The 17,118-nt window shown below is 38.8% G+C and overlaps 1 protein-coding gene across 1 annotated transcript in view; it reads left to right on the top strand.

The window, feature by feature from the left end:
* Window positions 1-274: 274 nt before the first annotated feature.
* The window catches only part of LOC149790485 (uncharacterized), a 61,032-nt gene continuing 44,188 nt past the window's right edge, over window positions 275-17,118 (top strand). The window contains exon 1 of the mRNA XM_089972533.1: window positions 275-587. Coding sequence (XP_089828659.1) covers window positions 350-587 — 238 coding nt within the window. The 5' untranslated portion in view covers window positions 275-349. The remainder of the gene's footprint in view (window positions 588-17,118) is intronic.

Genomic DNA, 17,118 nt, shown 5'->3' with positions numbered 1-17,118 from the left:
TATAAGGGTGTGTACTTGTATGCGTGTGAGATCCGACATCAAAATAATAAGACTTTGGGAGACTTCTTTTCAATATAGAATCAGTGTAGGCTGGCATGACAATGTCCCAAATAGTTGCCAAACCTTGCCATGGACAATGCTGATATTAAGGTACCTTGGTAATGTTGAATCTTTTCCACGTGGCAGACATAACTTTGGTTTATATCATTAAGGGTAGTATTTTCATGAGTCTGTAGCCCATTTTCGTAAATATATGTTGTTCGATTTTATTTATAAACTTAGAGTCAATATAATTTTGAATTTAATTTGCTTCATTTTAGGTCCAGGTGTTCCAACAGAAATTTTACAAATGGATGAAAGATCTCTCAAGTTGTATAGAGACGCGTTGAAATATGGAAAAGAAAAGGTTTACAATATCAGGATAATGGTTGTTGGCCATTATGGCGTCGGGAAGACAACATTAGTACGACGTCTTCTTGGAAAAGATGTAAATATTTCCGAGAGAACAAGTACTGAAGGCATTGACATCCATATGCACTGTGTTGACGTTTCCTTGACTAGCCAGGAATGGTCTGTGCAAGAAAAAGGTATGCATGACTTTTTTAGACAGTTTAAATACAGTTAGGCAGATTACTTCAAGATGCTGTCATCTCTATAGAATAAGGTTTGGCTAATTTTCTTAACACATTTGAAATACAGACTGAGCACAAGTATCAGTTTATATGTGGTGTTCTTCATCTGCTAAGTATACTGCTGGATCCATTTTAAATTTAAATAACTTGTATAAAGCACAGAACATTATGCTATGATGCTGTCTGGCATCAATTGTGCCTGCTTGTCCGTTTTTAATTTCAGTATCGCACATATGTATTGAGTTTCTGCAAGGAGAGAGATTGTTAACGTTTTCATAAAAGGTACTAGGTCAGGGTTACATTTACTGAACAATAAAACTCTTTTTACACCAGAACGTTTCTTTATACCAAATATCTTAGCCAAACGTTGTCAATCATGTTCATCTGAGATGAGAAAGATGCCTATCAATTTTGGTGCTCAATGGTGCCAGAGGTTTCGTCATGATTTATACGGTCGTATCCCCTACTTTGACAAAACTTGCATTTGAGTCATTGAAATTACCTATTCATTTTGGGATCAAAAGGTCACGGTAACAGGGATTAAAAAAGGCACGTCCACACAAGTCCTTAACTTCAGCACATGTTTTGAATAAACTTTGCAGTTGGCTTGCATTTAAGACGCTAAGGACATCTTTAGCTTTTTATTTGACAAGCAAGGTCAGGTATAAAAGTCAAAATGATTTCAGAAAGGAGAATGGTCTTCATACTATAAGCAAAGCCCGGTTCTACAAACGTTGTGTTTGGAAACCAGAATTTGTTTACGAATGTTGTGGTCAATGACATCATCAACCACCGATGTCTGCCTGGGTTAATATCTCGGGTCGGCCAGCACGGCTATACGAGAAACCTCGAAGGTGACTGCATCTGAGTCTTTATCGGGATTTCATTCGGGTTCATCCTCTGCCAAATAAGCTGGCCACCTGGTATAACCTATATGGTTTCGTAAAATGTTTCTAAACACAAAACAAAGCCCACGATATTTTTTTCTTTTATATTCCCACATTTAAGAACACAATTTAATATTTCCAGCTTAATGGTATTACAGGGACAGACCGATTGCTTTTATATATTATCTAACTGAAAGTGTCCTTTAATAAATTAGAAATGTAACCGCAACTTCATAACTTAAACAATAGCTCAACAGTATTTATAAAGGCAAACAAGTGGAATAACTGGCGCGTCATGAGACGATGAATGAATATTTTTTCATTTATGACATGCATTTCATCTAAATTACTCCCAATATCATTAATAAGTATTTGCTCCCTTTATGGCAGAATCATTTGTCCCCATTTTAAAAAGCAGCCTCTACCAAGATTTTGATATATCAAAATTTTGATATATCAAAATGGTTTTAGCTTACGACTCATAGAAACAACATTTTTATTTTGGGATACAGTTCATGGAGTAAAAACATTACACGGCTTTGGCAGGTAATATAGGCGCAAGCTTTTAATACCGCATGCCTTTTACCCTTAAGCAAGTGCACCTAAACTAGTGGTAAGCCTTTACCTCATTGGCGTCCGCAAGTAAAGTTATCATACAAAAGCAAAATATTGGCAGAGTGATTAATGCATTCTAAGAAATAGTTACTTGATTTTTACTATTTATAAATCCGTTATTTTTATTTGTCAGGACGTCTTGGTCCCGTATCTGTGCACGAAATCATCGGGCATTTTCAATTTCTGTCAGTAGACATTAAGAATAATTATTAACTGCATTGCATTTAAGTTGTGCTGCGGCGAGAAGTGCCAAATAAACACGTATTCGTGAACTCAGGCGCATTGAAATTATTGCAACATCACCGCTAGCCACACTGGCTATTAGGGATGTAGCCCAGACAGCACATTTGCTTGTGAAACTATAACGGTTGCTGTGGTCTGTGGTCGCTCAAGAGAATCCGTAAATAGCATCTCCAAACAACCTTTTTTATATTTCAAGAGAAGAGAGGTTCTCATGATCACTTCATCATGTAGCTGTTCAGCTTTGATTATTTCTTTAGTCGGTAACAATTAGATTCTAAAATGGTTATTCGATAAAGTACGTAATCGAGTAGAATTACTGTTTGAAAATCTTAACTTCTTCAGGTGCAAGACACAATCGCACTTCAATCCATGTACTTTTTTTTAATTGTGCACCTGGCATACAATTTTAGCAAATATTGGCCTGAGGAATATTTAAAACTTTTGATATTGTAAGGGCTGGGTACATGTGACCACGTTAATATACAAACAGATCAATTACATCATTAAATGATGTCTGAACTGATTTTCTTTCCTCTTCTCTAAATGATTGTTAGCGGAGCGAATGCATCCTTGTTAAATAACAGCCAAGATTTGTGTCTTCCATGCTAAGTCAGTGTGGTATTACATAATAAATAGGGAATGCAACCATACATTTCTCTTCATCGTAGTAGAAACAATCGATAATTACTTTTTAGTCCTGGTTGTATTGTCTAAAATTAAGCATCTTTGCTGATAGTAGTTAAGTGGGATACACTACGGACAATGGAAAAATACATTACAGACCCACTTTGGGAACGTATACAGAAGATATTTTTCAGATCACCCTGGGAACGTTTACGGACAATGGGAATTGAACAAGGGGAATATTGAAACTGTATACGGACATGGAAAAGTTGGGTTGTTGTATAGGGTAGCGGGTAGCGGATAAGATCACTGGGCACGTTTTGCGTCAATGGGAAATAAACATGTGGAATATTTGGCTTGCATACCGACAAGGCAAAGTCGGAATGTTGTATAGGGTAGCAGGTAGCGGGTAAATTCAGCTAGTTCAGCGGGTAGCTGGTAGCGGAGTGGCAAGTTCAGCCAGTTCATAAACAATACAAATATTTAATATCCTTGAACAAACCTGATGGAGTATCTTCTGTATCTGCTTGCCCATATTGACTGAATAAATAAACCATATGCCTTGACTCATATTCAGAAGAAGAAAATTCCAAAGAAGGTAAATCACCTTCAAACCCATTGTAACGCAAGCACGAAGGATGAACTGTCCAGCAATGAAAGTCCCTACGGGACCCGAAAGATTCTTCTGTCACTCAACATTTACCCGCCACCCGCCAATCGTCCTTTCCTGCGATGACAGTCCCTACAAGACCCGGAATTTCTTTAGGCAAAGAAAATAAATATCTTTTCAAGGCACATGAGTGGCTCTGAAAAGGGACTTAAGTTTTCTTCTTGTTCTCTTAATTTCTTCCTTTTCTCCACCAACTTCTTATTCTTTCCCTTTCTTTCTTAACAAACCCCAAATATAATATCCACCCACGGGAAGGAGAAAACAAGAAACCAAAAATATACTATCCACACACGGGGACGAGTAAAAAAAAACAAACATAAAATATACTATCCACACGTGATAAGGAGCAAAACAAATTTTAAAAATATACTATCCACACGCGGGAAGAAGCGAAAAATCGAACCCCCATATATACTATCCACACACGGAAGGATGAGAATAAACAAAACCCAAATGTACTATCTACACACGGGAAGAGAAAAAATAAATCCCAAACTATACTATATTCACACAGGAAGGAGAAAAAAAAACATCATTATACTATGCACACAACGTACACGAACGCATACAAACACACACTCTACTATCCACACAAATGTACGTGAACGCATACATGTACACACAATATATATACTATCAACACAGAAGGGGAAGAAAAAAGCCAATATCTACTATCAACATAGAAGAGGAAGAAAATAACCCAATATCTACTATCAACACAGAAGGGAAGGATTGATTGATTGATTTTAGTTTTAACGGCGCATCAGCACTGTAAGGCTATTTAGCGCCAAACAAAATGTTATAGGTATAATCTTTTAAAAATTATGATAAGTCTCATATCGACCAGCGATATTAAAACACAAATAGTTGAAATTAAAACGGTAAGATGGTAACAGTGAAAAATAAAGCTTCCCCATCAACGGGGGATGTAAATGTTGTATTTTAATGAAAAATGATGAAAAGGTATTAAAAAGCGACGGTATATATATTGCATAAAACTGCACAAGGTGACAGCTTAAAAGTTAGAGTTTAGAGTAAATATTTACTGCTTTCAGGAACTCTATAATACGAGTGATGTTTATAGTATCAAAAAGTTCTTTCATGTCATGGACTATGTAATAACGATCGCGCGTAGGTTGCAAATCAAAACGCTCTATCATAAAGTGCTTGACAGTGAATGGTTCATTGCAAGAAATGCACTCTGGTGGGTCTTCACCTTTTAGTAGATTGGAGTGGGTGATATAAGTATGACCAATTCGGATTCTTGCAATGACTACCTCCTCTCTACGCATGATTCTGTAGGAAGGAGTCCATTCTCCTAGAGTTGGCTTGATGGCATGAAGTTTGTTATTCACGGCATCATTCCATGATGCCTGCCACTTCTGACGATATAACTTTCTGATACAAGGTTTAAAATCAGTATACGGTATTTTAAAATCAGATGGTTCTTGAGTTAGGGCCAATTTAGCAACGCGATCTGCTTTTTCGTTACCTTTAATACCAATATGGCTAGGTAACCAACAGTATATTATATTGTGGGAGACACTCAGCTCGGTATTTTTGACGAGTATGTTTTTCAATAATGGGTTCTCCAGTTTTCTATTGTGTAGTGACTGGAGTACTGATAGCGAGACGGAGAAGGTGATACTGTTTAAAATATGTTTCTTTTCTATATGTTGCAGAGCAAGGTCTATTGCTCTGATTTCGGCTGTAAAAATTGATGTTCCATTTGGTAAGCGAACTTGCGTTGTGTGATTTCCACAAACAAAGGCTGCAGCAGCCTTTTCCTCATCCTATGAGCCGTCGGTATAAATTCTTGTGTAGCTTTTATATTCGGTGAGAAGTTCTTGATAACAGCTGTGGAAGACGGAAGGGTTTGTCTCTGATTTTTTTCCATCGTGTAGCGTAAAAAGTACTTTGGGTTGTTTAAGTAGCCAGGGTGGTGTTTCGGAGATGGACGTTTTCTGAATTGTAGAAAGATCAATTTTTGTGCTGTCAAGGCTGGATGATATTCTAATGCCAAAGGAAGGTATGGCGTTTGGTTCGTTTTCGTATAAGGTTTTGTATTTGGTTTGAAAAACAGCCGAGAAAGCAGGATTCAGAAGGTTTGATTTTAATTTGAGAGCGTACTGTGCGGAAAGCATTTCTCTACGATGCGATAACGGTGGTTCATTCGCTTCAGCTAGTAGGCTTCCACACGGGGATGTTTTAAATGCTCCCAGAGCCAGTCTTACTCCCTGATGATGAATTGGGTCAAGCATTTTAAGATATGAATTTCTGGCTGAACCATACACAACACAACCATAGTCCAGTTTGGACCGTATAAACGTTCTATATAAATTGAGTATGACTTTTCTATCAGCACCCCAGTCAGTGTGCGCTACTACTTTAAGTAGGTCAAGTGCTTTTGAGCATTTAGCTTTCAAGTTCTTTAGGTGTGGAATAAAAGTCAGTCTTCTGTCAAAGATAATACCAAAAAATTTTGTTTCCTCAACAACTGGAATAGGTGTTCCGTCCAGCGTGATGTGAGGTTCGTCGTGATGTCTTCGTAACTGACAGAAATGCATGCATACTGTTTTGGACTTCGAGAATTTGAAACCGTTTGCACTGGCCCAATTTTGAATCTTGTTTATATTTTGCTGAAGTTGTCTTTCAATTGTATGCATGTGCTTCGATCGATAACATATGAGAAAATCATCAACATATAGCGAGCAATCCACACCAGGAGTCAAACACTTGGTGATGCTATTAATTTTGATGTTAAAGAGTCACAGATAAAATACTGCCCTGGGGCACACCCATCTCTTGCTCGTGCAGATCTGAGAGGGTAGAGCCCACTCGTACCTTGAATTCTCTGTCGGAGAGAAAGTTGGATATGAAAGAGGGCAGACGGCCTTTTAGACCTAGATCGTGCAGGTCATTTAGTATCCCGTACTTCCATGTCGTGTCATAGGCCTTTTCTAAATCCAAGAAAACCGCTACTAAATGTTCTTTCTTAATAAATGCATCGCGAATAAATGTTTCCAGTCTAACCAGATGATCATTGGTGCTCCGGCCATATCGAAAGCCACTTTGGAAAGGAGATATTAAATTGTTAGTTTCCAAGTACCAGACAAGCCGAGAATTGATCATTAGTTCCATTGTTTTGCACACACAGCTTGTGAGTGCATTTGGTCGATAACTGTTGGGGTCTTCGCTATCTTTACCGGGTTTTGGGACTGGTATTACAGTTGCTTCTCTCCAGATGTTTGGTACATTACCAGTAAACCATAAATCATTGAAGAGTTTCAAAAGAGATGTTAATGATGATTCTGGAAGGTGTTTCAAAAACTGGTAATGTATTTCGTCAGGCCCAGCGGGTGTATCATGGGCCTTATCTAAAGCCTCCCTAAGCTCCGATATTGAGAACAATTGATTATAACTTTCCGAGTTGTTGGATGTGAATTTTAAACGTGACTTTTCTTTTTGACTTTTAAGTTTTCGGAAGGCTTCTGAATAATTAGATGATGAGGAATTTTTCGAGAAACTGTCAGCAAGAGTATTTGCAATGTCACGTTTTGAACTAAAGTTGTTATTGTTCAGTGTCAGATGTCGGAGAGGGTTTTGTTTTCTCTTTCCGTTTATTTTGCGTATAGTGTCCCAAACTTTCTTAACAGAGGAACGAGAGTTTAAAGAAGAAACATATTTCTTCCATGATGCTCTTTTACTTTCTTTGATTGTGCGGCGAGCTTTGGCCCGGACAATGCGATATATATTTAAGTTTTCGGGCGTCGGATGATTATTAAATTTTTTTAATGCTTCTCGGCGTAGTCTAATGGCTTCCTTAAATTCCTTAGTGACCCAAGGTTTTTGGGTTCTTTTACAACACGGCGAGGACTTGGGAACGGATTCTTCTGCAATCTCTATTAAAATAGATGTAAAATGCTGAACCGGGTCGTTAACATTGAAAACTGTATCCTCATTCAGCCTAGTTTTACAGAGTGTTTCAAACTTGGCCCAGTCGGCCTTCTTTAAATTCCATTGTGGAATTACTTCATTAATTGAAGAGTTAAGATTTGCAAGGGAGATTGGGAAGTGATCACTGCTGTGTAGGTCATCAGCGACCTTCCATTCATAACCCAAAAGCAGCGAAGGAGAACAAATTGTCAAATCGATGCATGTGTATGTACCCGTGCCTGGGTGTAAATATGTTGGTGTTTTGGTGTTATATAGACACAGATCGTGTCTAGAAATAAAGTCTTCAACTTTGTGACCTCTGTCACTTATATGATTTGATCCCCATAAAATGTTGTGGGCATGAAAATCCCCGAGTAAAATAAATGGCGCGGGAAGTTGTTGAACAAGGGCGTCTAATTCGTTTGGAACTAGGTTAGTGTTTGGTGGTAAGTAAATAGAGCAAAATGTATTCACTCGATGAAGAGTGACGCTTACAGCAATGGCTTGTAAATTTGTGTTTAAAGGGATGACGCTATGAGGGGCTCTGTTGTTCACAATAACAGAGACTCCTCCTGTGGCCCTGTCAACAATTTGAGAGTAGTCGTTAAACAGGGAGTAGTTTTTAAGTGTGATGTTATCTGTATTTTTCAAAAATGTTTCCTGAAGACATAGTACTGCAGGATCATATTCGTTTAAAAGCAGAAGAATATCACTGTAGTTGGCTTTAAGTCCTCTACAGTTCCATTGTAAAATGGTGTTCTTCATTACAACTTTATATACTGAAGATTCTGGAGCTATGTTAGACCTTTCGCGGAGGCAATCTGTTTGGTTATTTATCTGGAGGAAGTACGGGGGTATATTTTTTGGTATTAGGTCTGGAGCTACCTTGAGGACATGGAGCAGATTCTTCTGCATCCATATCCTCAAAGTCTCCAAACCTATTGTGCAGTTTTATTGGATCATCAGACCCTTTTTGCTGCCTATTTGTTGTCGACTTTTTTTTACTGTTTGGTGATCTTGGTGTTGGAGGATTGTTGAATGTTGTTTGTGTCGATGTTGAGTTTTTCTGGGGTTTGTAACGCGGAATGTTTGAGACGGAAGGGGATTCAGGTGGGTCTGTTTGGGTTTGGGCTTCTTTCGTTGCTTTTTGGTTGCTCTTCACTATAGATGAGAAGGATGGGCCGGGAAGTGATGTTCTAGCTTGTACAAGCTTCCTGGCCTCTGGATATGAATGTTGGATGTATATTTGACCCTTTCGATTTCCTTCTCCTGTTTCCATGTATCGCAATCTTTTGAATTTGCATGGTGTTCCTTGCCGCAGTTGACACAATGCGGAGTGGCTTTGCACTCGGATTCCCGATGAGAAGGGTCTCCACATCGTCCACATATTTGGTTTCTGGAACAGCGGTCTTCATGATGACCGTATTTTTGACATTTGTAGCATCGGAGGGGATTTGGTATGTATTTGGTACCTTAACTTGTAGGAAACCAACTTTGACAACTTTAGGTACCGTTGGTTCAGAAGGGAAGGAACAAAATTACATTATTCGTCATCCACATAGTGTAGGAACAAGATCTTTGTTAAGATAAAACACACACACACACACACACATACTTACGCGCATACTTACAAACACACACACATAAACATACACACGCACACACATAATATCTACTATCAACACAGAAGGGAAGAAAAAAGCCAATACCTACTATCAACATAGGAGGGGAAGAAAATAACCCCACTATCTACTATCAACACAGAAGGGAAGGAACAAAGCCACATTATTTGCCATCCACATAGTGTAGGAACAAGATCTTTGTTAAGATAAAACACACACACATACACACACACACACACTTACGCACGCACACACACAATTGTTACTGCATTAGATGACAGTAAGTCTGGAGACTAGTATTTTGATAGATGGGCAGAAAGATTTAGCATTAAATTCGAGAGACAAAGAAAGAATGGCAAAACAATCCAGAAAAAAGCACACCATTTTTGGTTCTGTTATTTGTTTGCGGTATTATAGGACAAAGACAATTAAGAAAACCATATATTATATGTGAAATATGTTCATTGTTTTCATTAATTCATCAATTTCATAAAAAGGTAGTAAGATATTTATTGTTGACCGACTGCCTAACATTTGCTTAACATATCCCTACGCAGGGTTATACAGTATAATGTCACTCGCGTCTTTCTTGGAAAAGTCGTGAGTTTCTTTCCTTTGTGAAAAACTGTAAATCTAATGCTAGAAATTTATTCTGTAACACATTGCAGTGCCAAAATAAGGATAAAGCTAAAATATCTGAATTGTACAAGCTTGTTAACTCAAGATTTTATCTCATCCAACTATCTACTGACTTACAATTTGTAAGGGTGTACGTTTTTAAAATCATGGATGACAAACAGTAAAGTTCACATAATTATGGTAACTGTTGATCACATTTTTGGCGAGGCATCTTCAAACGGAACAAATACCATTAGGATCTCAATCAAACTTATTACGACGGAGAGAGAGAGAGAGAGACTAACTTATTCCTACTTTTATAAAGTATGAAGACACTTATGTTTGTTTTTTATGGTAAATATTCGCTAAAAAAGTTTTGTTCGAAACACACATTTAACTTAGATTACCAAATCCATAAGAAAAATTCTCCATTAAAAAGAAACGAACAAAACAGAGTGAATTGATGACGAATGCGACTAAAACAGTCTCACAGAATAGTACAATAAAACATTCCTTGAGGCATTTTACAATACGATTGACACAATTTCCATGGATCGCCCATGGTACGATTGCTCGTGCATTAGTTTAATTTTTTAATTATTTTTGTAAACCGCCTAGCGACGAAATCCAAAAGAAAACATGGCCTGTGTGAAGAGCTATTGAAGTCAATTCGAAGCCAACGCAGTAAGAAAAGAAGTCTATCTAATGAAATGGCTTGCAACGAGTGATGCATTGTTTTGTTCCAAGGCAGTGTGGCACAATAATGCCTACGCTCTTGCGTTGTTACTATTGTAGTGCAGACAGACTGGATGTGAACTTAAGTCCCTCTGTTGTGTGTGGTACCATTTCTTCTTACCACATCAACTACTGAACGGGCACAGTACTGGTCCGCGTTTTGAAACTGACAACTATCTTTTTTTCCTCACATAAACATTTTGACATTCACAGTCACACTATCATGACAGAGTCAGAAGTGTAACAGTATTGAGTGGTATGGTATTTTTTTTGTTTGTATGAAGTAAAGAAGATAACGTTCAGTGAACCTCAAGGATAATGACCCAAGCTGCCTCTCTATTGATTGGTATATTTATTTAAGAATAAATATGACCTCTAAAACACAAAGATATAAGGCAAGCATGATTAGAATGAACACAATAATATCTAACTGCAGTAACAAACGGGGTGTTTTCATTCACGTCCGGGAAACTTTCAATGTTCTTTCAAGACAAACTTGGTATTTTTTGTAGGGCTTGAAATAAGAAAACTGAACAAACTTCAGCACTTTGCTATATATATATTTAGCAACCGAATAAACAACATAAATAACATTACAATAATTGAACGCCTTAAATCTTCTATAAAAAGAAATGATTTAAAAACTAATATTAAAGATGAACGATGACTAACCAAACAAAAAACAAATTTATCAAAGGCAATGCCATGTGTAGAAATGCCTCTCCCTTTGAGAAGGTATATGGATGTAATCTGCCAAACACCAACAACTTGACAAAATGTATAAACAAAGAGAAACCTCAATTGAAAACTATTTTTTCAAAATTGTTTTTATCTTTTGGGAACATACGTAAACACTAATAATGGGTGAGAAAAGAAAATACACATCAAAGCGTTGGCATTTCTGTATAAACAATTAGGGGACATTCCTAAAGTTCTTAATCAGCTCTATATGCTGGAACAGGTCTGTGGGATATCCACAAATAAAGAAGTACAGATTTTCAGGTCAAATTGCAAGTGTGTGCGGGATTTCAAAAGTGGCATAACTTGAACAGATGCTTTTCTCGTGACACTGGTAAAGTGTAGAGCCTGTCCAAGTGTCATAAAACAAAAGTCACATAACTTTATATCGTTTGTAGGCATTTCGACTTTAGAAAATGTGACGTATCCCAAACGATCATCCTAAAAAGAAGTAGAATATAGGGATTTGATAGTTGTTGTTTAGATAATTCAGTAAACTTTAAAACACACCTGCTCTGTTTTTTACTTTTGTCTTACATCTACATCAGCTGTAGAATCAGCGTTATCAGCAAGAATATCGTCGCTGCTGTCGAAGAAGTTCTTTAAGAAAGGGGTTTAGTATTTTTGTTAAAATATCAAATGAGGGAACACGAATGTTAAATCAGGGTTGGTTGGCATCGTGGTCAAAGATAAAGAGGAAGTGACTAACAAAAGGAGATATCGTTGCTGAGCAAAGATTTTCTGGAGTGCTATTTTGAGCTGTCAAACATGTTCTTGACAAGTACGGTCTCCAAAAGAAAGTTCTAACAAATATGAATCGAATATCCTTGTTCACTTGAGCTACCTTTCTCCTATGCAACTCTCGGCCAAGATTATCTTTATTCACTAGCTTAGACATGTCCTTTCCTCTTGATTTGTAATGAAACTTGACGATATATTCTTGTTATTACATTGGTTAGCTTTACATATCAATAGCTACATTCCTATCGCGTAATGGAATATTCACTCCAATCCAGGCCATGTTAATTCAAAGGATGCTAACCGGGTAATGACCAAAAAAGCCTAAAACTCACGCAGATATATCCCATATTTGCTTCAGCCACATTTAGGACGATTCTGAAGTAGATTCTACTGATCAATCTCCGTCTAAAATAAAATTACGAAGATGAGTTATGTAAAGTCTACAGAAGAATTTCTGAGCCGTTATATTTATATGAACCAATTCCTTCAAGAAACTGGTGTGTTTTATTTAAGTAACAATCCTGAGCCATCACGTGACAATGAACCTACTTCCTGGTTTAAGAGGAATCAACATTGCTACGCAACGGAGTTCTTGTATTCGAAACCTATTGCTAGGGATGAAGAGAGTAGTAAAAAAGGATTTTATGTGTTAAGCAGTGTATTCAAGTTGGATAAGTGGTAGGATCCCACTCTACATGGTGACCATAACTTTACTATTAAACATTACTGGTTAAAAATCAAGGTGATGGATTCTTACCTCGTGTGAAATAGGGTTATCCGAAAGAGTTTGTATATACTTTGAAAGCTAATACAGATTATGAAGCTACAGGAATTGCTGATGCTACTGCAATTTCTAATATCAGTATGTTTCAAGATTATCCTCATCTGAAGGTTGTAAAAGGACAAAAGATTAGTCACACAGAGAAAGGAGCTACACAATGGTATCCTCTGGGAAAGGTTAACATATATAATTCGTGTTATGCTAACAAAGACAATTCAAAGTTCAAAGATATTGTAGATGATTTCTTCAAGACAGCTGTTTCCGGTTATTATTTTACAGCAGGAATGGATTTCACGCCATTTATTGGTGTGATAGAAACTATCAGTATGTTTCAAGGTTATCCTCATCTGGAGTTTGTAAAATGTCAAAAGATTCATCACACAGAGAAAGGAGCTACACGCTGGTATACTCTGGGAAAGCTTAACATATATAATTCGTGTTATGCTAACAAAGACAGTTCAAAGTTCAAAGATATTGTAGATGATTTCTTCAAGACAGCTGTTTCCGTTTATTATGAAGAACGGCTGTCAAATTGGGTTTGGCAGGCATCAGAAGTGTAAGAAACAGAGGCTACTGGAGACGCGGTCACCGTCGCTGTAGGTCGTGACCTCTTGCGGGAAGAATCTGTTTTCTGGAGTCTTTTCTGTTGGCTTTTCTTTTCTTTTGTATTTTTTTATGTTGATGTGACCTAGTCTTGAAACCACTGCTTTTTCTTCTTTTGGAACCGTTAGGCTTTTTTGGGAATGTTTATATTTGGGGAGAACTTTGTGGGCATTGGAATTACATTTTATGAGCGAGCGAATGGTGACACCTCCTAGAGAACTGCTACCTCCGGGTTTCAAAATGATTTGCTTTCTGGTTTGAATGTCGATGCGAGGATCGTCCAAGTACGTCAAGGCTACTTTGTTCCTCTCAACAACAAAAAAAAGTTTGGTTTGATGTGGGATGTGAAAGATGCCTTGCAAGAATTGACGTGCTGTAACCGTAAACCATCGTAAGACTTCTCTGAGACTGGCTTCTAAGACACGAACACGTATTTGTGAAGTTTTTCGCGACTGATGGCGTACAAGGCTCGAACCAATTTGACGGGAATATGAGACTGAAGGGACGTCATGTTGACGAGGTGTGAAACAGACTCAAAGTGTCCGAGCTTTTTATAGATGTTTGTTTATTGGGACGTGTACACGACAGTCCCTCAGTCTTGGCACCAGTCGTGAAACAGATGGGCACGAAATCACAAATAATCCGGGGTGGTGGGTATTAAATCCACGAGTAAATATGCGTGAAGAGTTTGAGTGGCATCGTTATGCGCACGAGTCCTCCAAGGCATTCCTAACTGGCTGGCTAAGACTTGCACTTGCGATTTATATCCTGGGCTTTTAAACAAGACCACGTAATGAGCAGTGTTACTAATGGCGCGATGGGCTTTACTTTGTTGAATCAAATTTTGAGTGATGTAAATGACACTGGCATTCCGATGATGCCCTTTGCATGTAAACCACAGTTTAATTTCTTCTTCGTCTTCTCATAACATGTCGGCGAATATGAATAGATGAGTTTAACTGGGATCAGACACGATGGTGTCGTCTTCACTAGGAATGCCTACCACAAACGCGATGGAAGTGCCTTGACTTTCTCGCAAGAGACTCTACGCTGATTTCCACTCTTCGTAACACCACACGATCCGTTGAGGTGGACGAACGATTAAATGATGATAAATTCAGTTTTCCTGAACCTCTGGGTCCGTCAATTAACGTTAAGGGGATGGCGAATATACAAGGCCTCCCAACTGGCACGATCTAAGTGTTCGTCGATGACTTTGAAAGTGGAGGAAGAGGGAGCAGAGACAGCAAAGGTAGCCATAGTAGTGCGAGGAATGTCACTTTTGACACGAAGGCAGGCAAGACAAGATTGTTTATACTTTTTTCAGGACACGTTTATTGCAAGTTAAAATGGAACAACACGAAAATCAAAAATACATAAAAGCCAAATAGTATAGTACAGCGATAAAATACAGATCACAACGTATAAAGTGGAATATAAACAAGTCACTGTACAACATAGTTTTGGTAACGAAGGTGTTCTAGGGACAGTGTGTAATGTTTTAAAGTCTCTATATTTGGTAGAGCCGCACATGTGGCCTCTCGGAATGGTCTTTCGGGAACGGTCATGACAGTCCTGCTCTGAAGGGAGTGGTTGTCCTCGATGACGGGTTCTTTTCTGGCACTGTCATTAATACAGGTTTGAAAGTTACCTTTTTCACTGGACGTTTGAATTTAGGATCACAACTCTTGGCCTTTATAGTTACAATGAACTATTGGTCTTGGAAGTTTTCCCTTTTTATATGCTGACCAATACCGACGTGTCCATACGGCAAAGTGAAGTAATTGGGAAGTCGCACTCGCTTCTATTATACGATTTTATACACTTTTTCCAAATGGCCGACTGACGATTTGGTGTGTGGGTAAACGTACAATTTTGTGCGGTTCGCAGGTGGTCCCTTTAAAGTTTTCATCCTGTCCAGACTGCAAGGTTTCTTTCAATACGCCAAAGCCCACCAGTCGACTGTTGCGATAATTGAGAGTCAACCATTTCACTTAACGCTCCGTGTTCACATTTCCTTATGGATCCCCGTATTCGTAGCCGTAATGTTTAGGACCGCCACTAGCAAAACTTATAATCTTGTCGTCGGAGTGCTTGTCCGTGCAGACTCCTAAACGGTCACTTTCGATGTCAGGGGGCCGGTGACCCAGCCAATCGATGTAAATGCAACTGTCCGTGTCAAAATACAGGACACGATATCCTAACAGTTCCTAAGCTTCGTACATTTTTAACCGATTGTGGGCTGTCAAGTAAACTGCAATGATGTCATTTCCAAATTCGTCAGTTTCTACAAAGTCCAGTTCTTTCTCGTAATTGACTAATATGAAGTCCTCGGGCGTCCGCGTGTTTCATGCATTTAGTTTTGCCGTTAATCATCTGGAAGTAGCGGAAACGTTCTGTCAAATGATCCCTCTTATTGAAACACGGCCGTTGTGCCATTTTAACCCACAAGCAATTTAACATCACTTTGGCAAGCGATCGCCTTCCTTCGTTTTTCTCGATGTGGTCTAAAGTGATGTCTTCCTGCTCCCAGTATTTCTCTTCGAATTCCTTTTGGTCTTCAGGAGTGTGGCACCAGGAAGGATAGCCGCTGGCTTCTTGCTTCATTTTCAAAAAAGCACCCACGTCATCTGCAGAAAAATGCCTTTCTCAGTTTCGTCGCCCTTGTGGTATTTTTCTGTCTTGGGAAAGTGGTAAATTTCGTACACTTCTAACAGTTGGTATCCCAAGTCCAGAGCTTTGAATAACTCCACCTGACCCACATTCCTGTCAAGACGTGTTATTCCTGGGTGTACTGACAAGTCTGGTCTTGATTGCGAGTTTAGGCAAAAGTAAGACACAAGGGAAACATCAGTTTTCCGTGGCTGTAGTTAGGTTAAACGGGATGGTACAAGTCCATTGGAGGCAAGACTTTGCACTTCATCAATCCTTCGTATTGTCGAATGTTGTCCACGTCCATGTGTTCGGTCAGCAATTGTGGGTGTCCTGCTGGAAAGCAACAAAATGTGCATTCGTATGGATGCAGCAAACACACGTCCAAGTATCTGTTTTCTTCTCCTTTCTCCTCGTCGGCGTGGTACAGCAAACATGTGGCATTCATCTGTCCTCCGTACAAACTGTCCCGCGGAATCAGAGGGTCCACCAACTCGTAACTTTCCACGATACATTTAAACTCGGGATCGGTTTTCAAACGGTGATCGTACTCGTGTTCCCAAATTTCCACCACTTGGTATCCTTGCTATTCTATTTCAAACTTCAAGCATCGCTGATAAGTGGCCTGGTGAACGTCTTCCATGGTATGTTGTAAAAATTGATTTTTAGTGTCACGTTGAGGGTAGAAGAGGGGACATACGTGAAATAAGCATCCGGTGATCTCGTACACGATCTTGGGGTTTTCTAAGTCCCAACCCTCCACCGAATACCTTCCGATGGTCTTCTGGCCTCCTACGTTTCGTCATAAAAGTAATGTAGCCAGCGTAGGGCTTTGACAGAGTATTGATGTTTGACAAAATTCGTCGTTTGAGGGCTTATGACAGCCAGTGTGTTTTGAAGCATGAATCGTTGGCGGTACACTAAGGAACTCGCTTAGGCGATAGTGCAGGCTTCTTTCAAAGGATCGATCCCTCCGTGCTTCATGAATATTTCTCGAAATTTTCCACAGCAACGCCGTAAA

Source organism: Sinohyriopsis cumingii, chromosome 10 (assembly GCF_028554795.1).
Source record: "Sinohyriopsis cumingii isolate HCF-2022 chromosome 10, ASM2855479v2, whole genome shotgun sequence".
Lineage (NCBI taxonomy): Eukaryota > Metazoa > Mollusca > Bivalvia > Unionida > Unionidae > Sinohyriopsis > Sinohyriopsis cumingii.
Note: the sequence above shows the minus strand (reverse complement) of the source record. Positions and strands in the feature narration are given on the sequence as shown.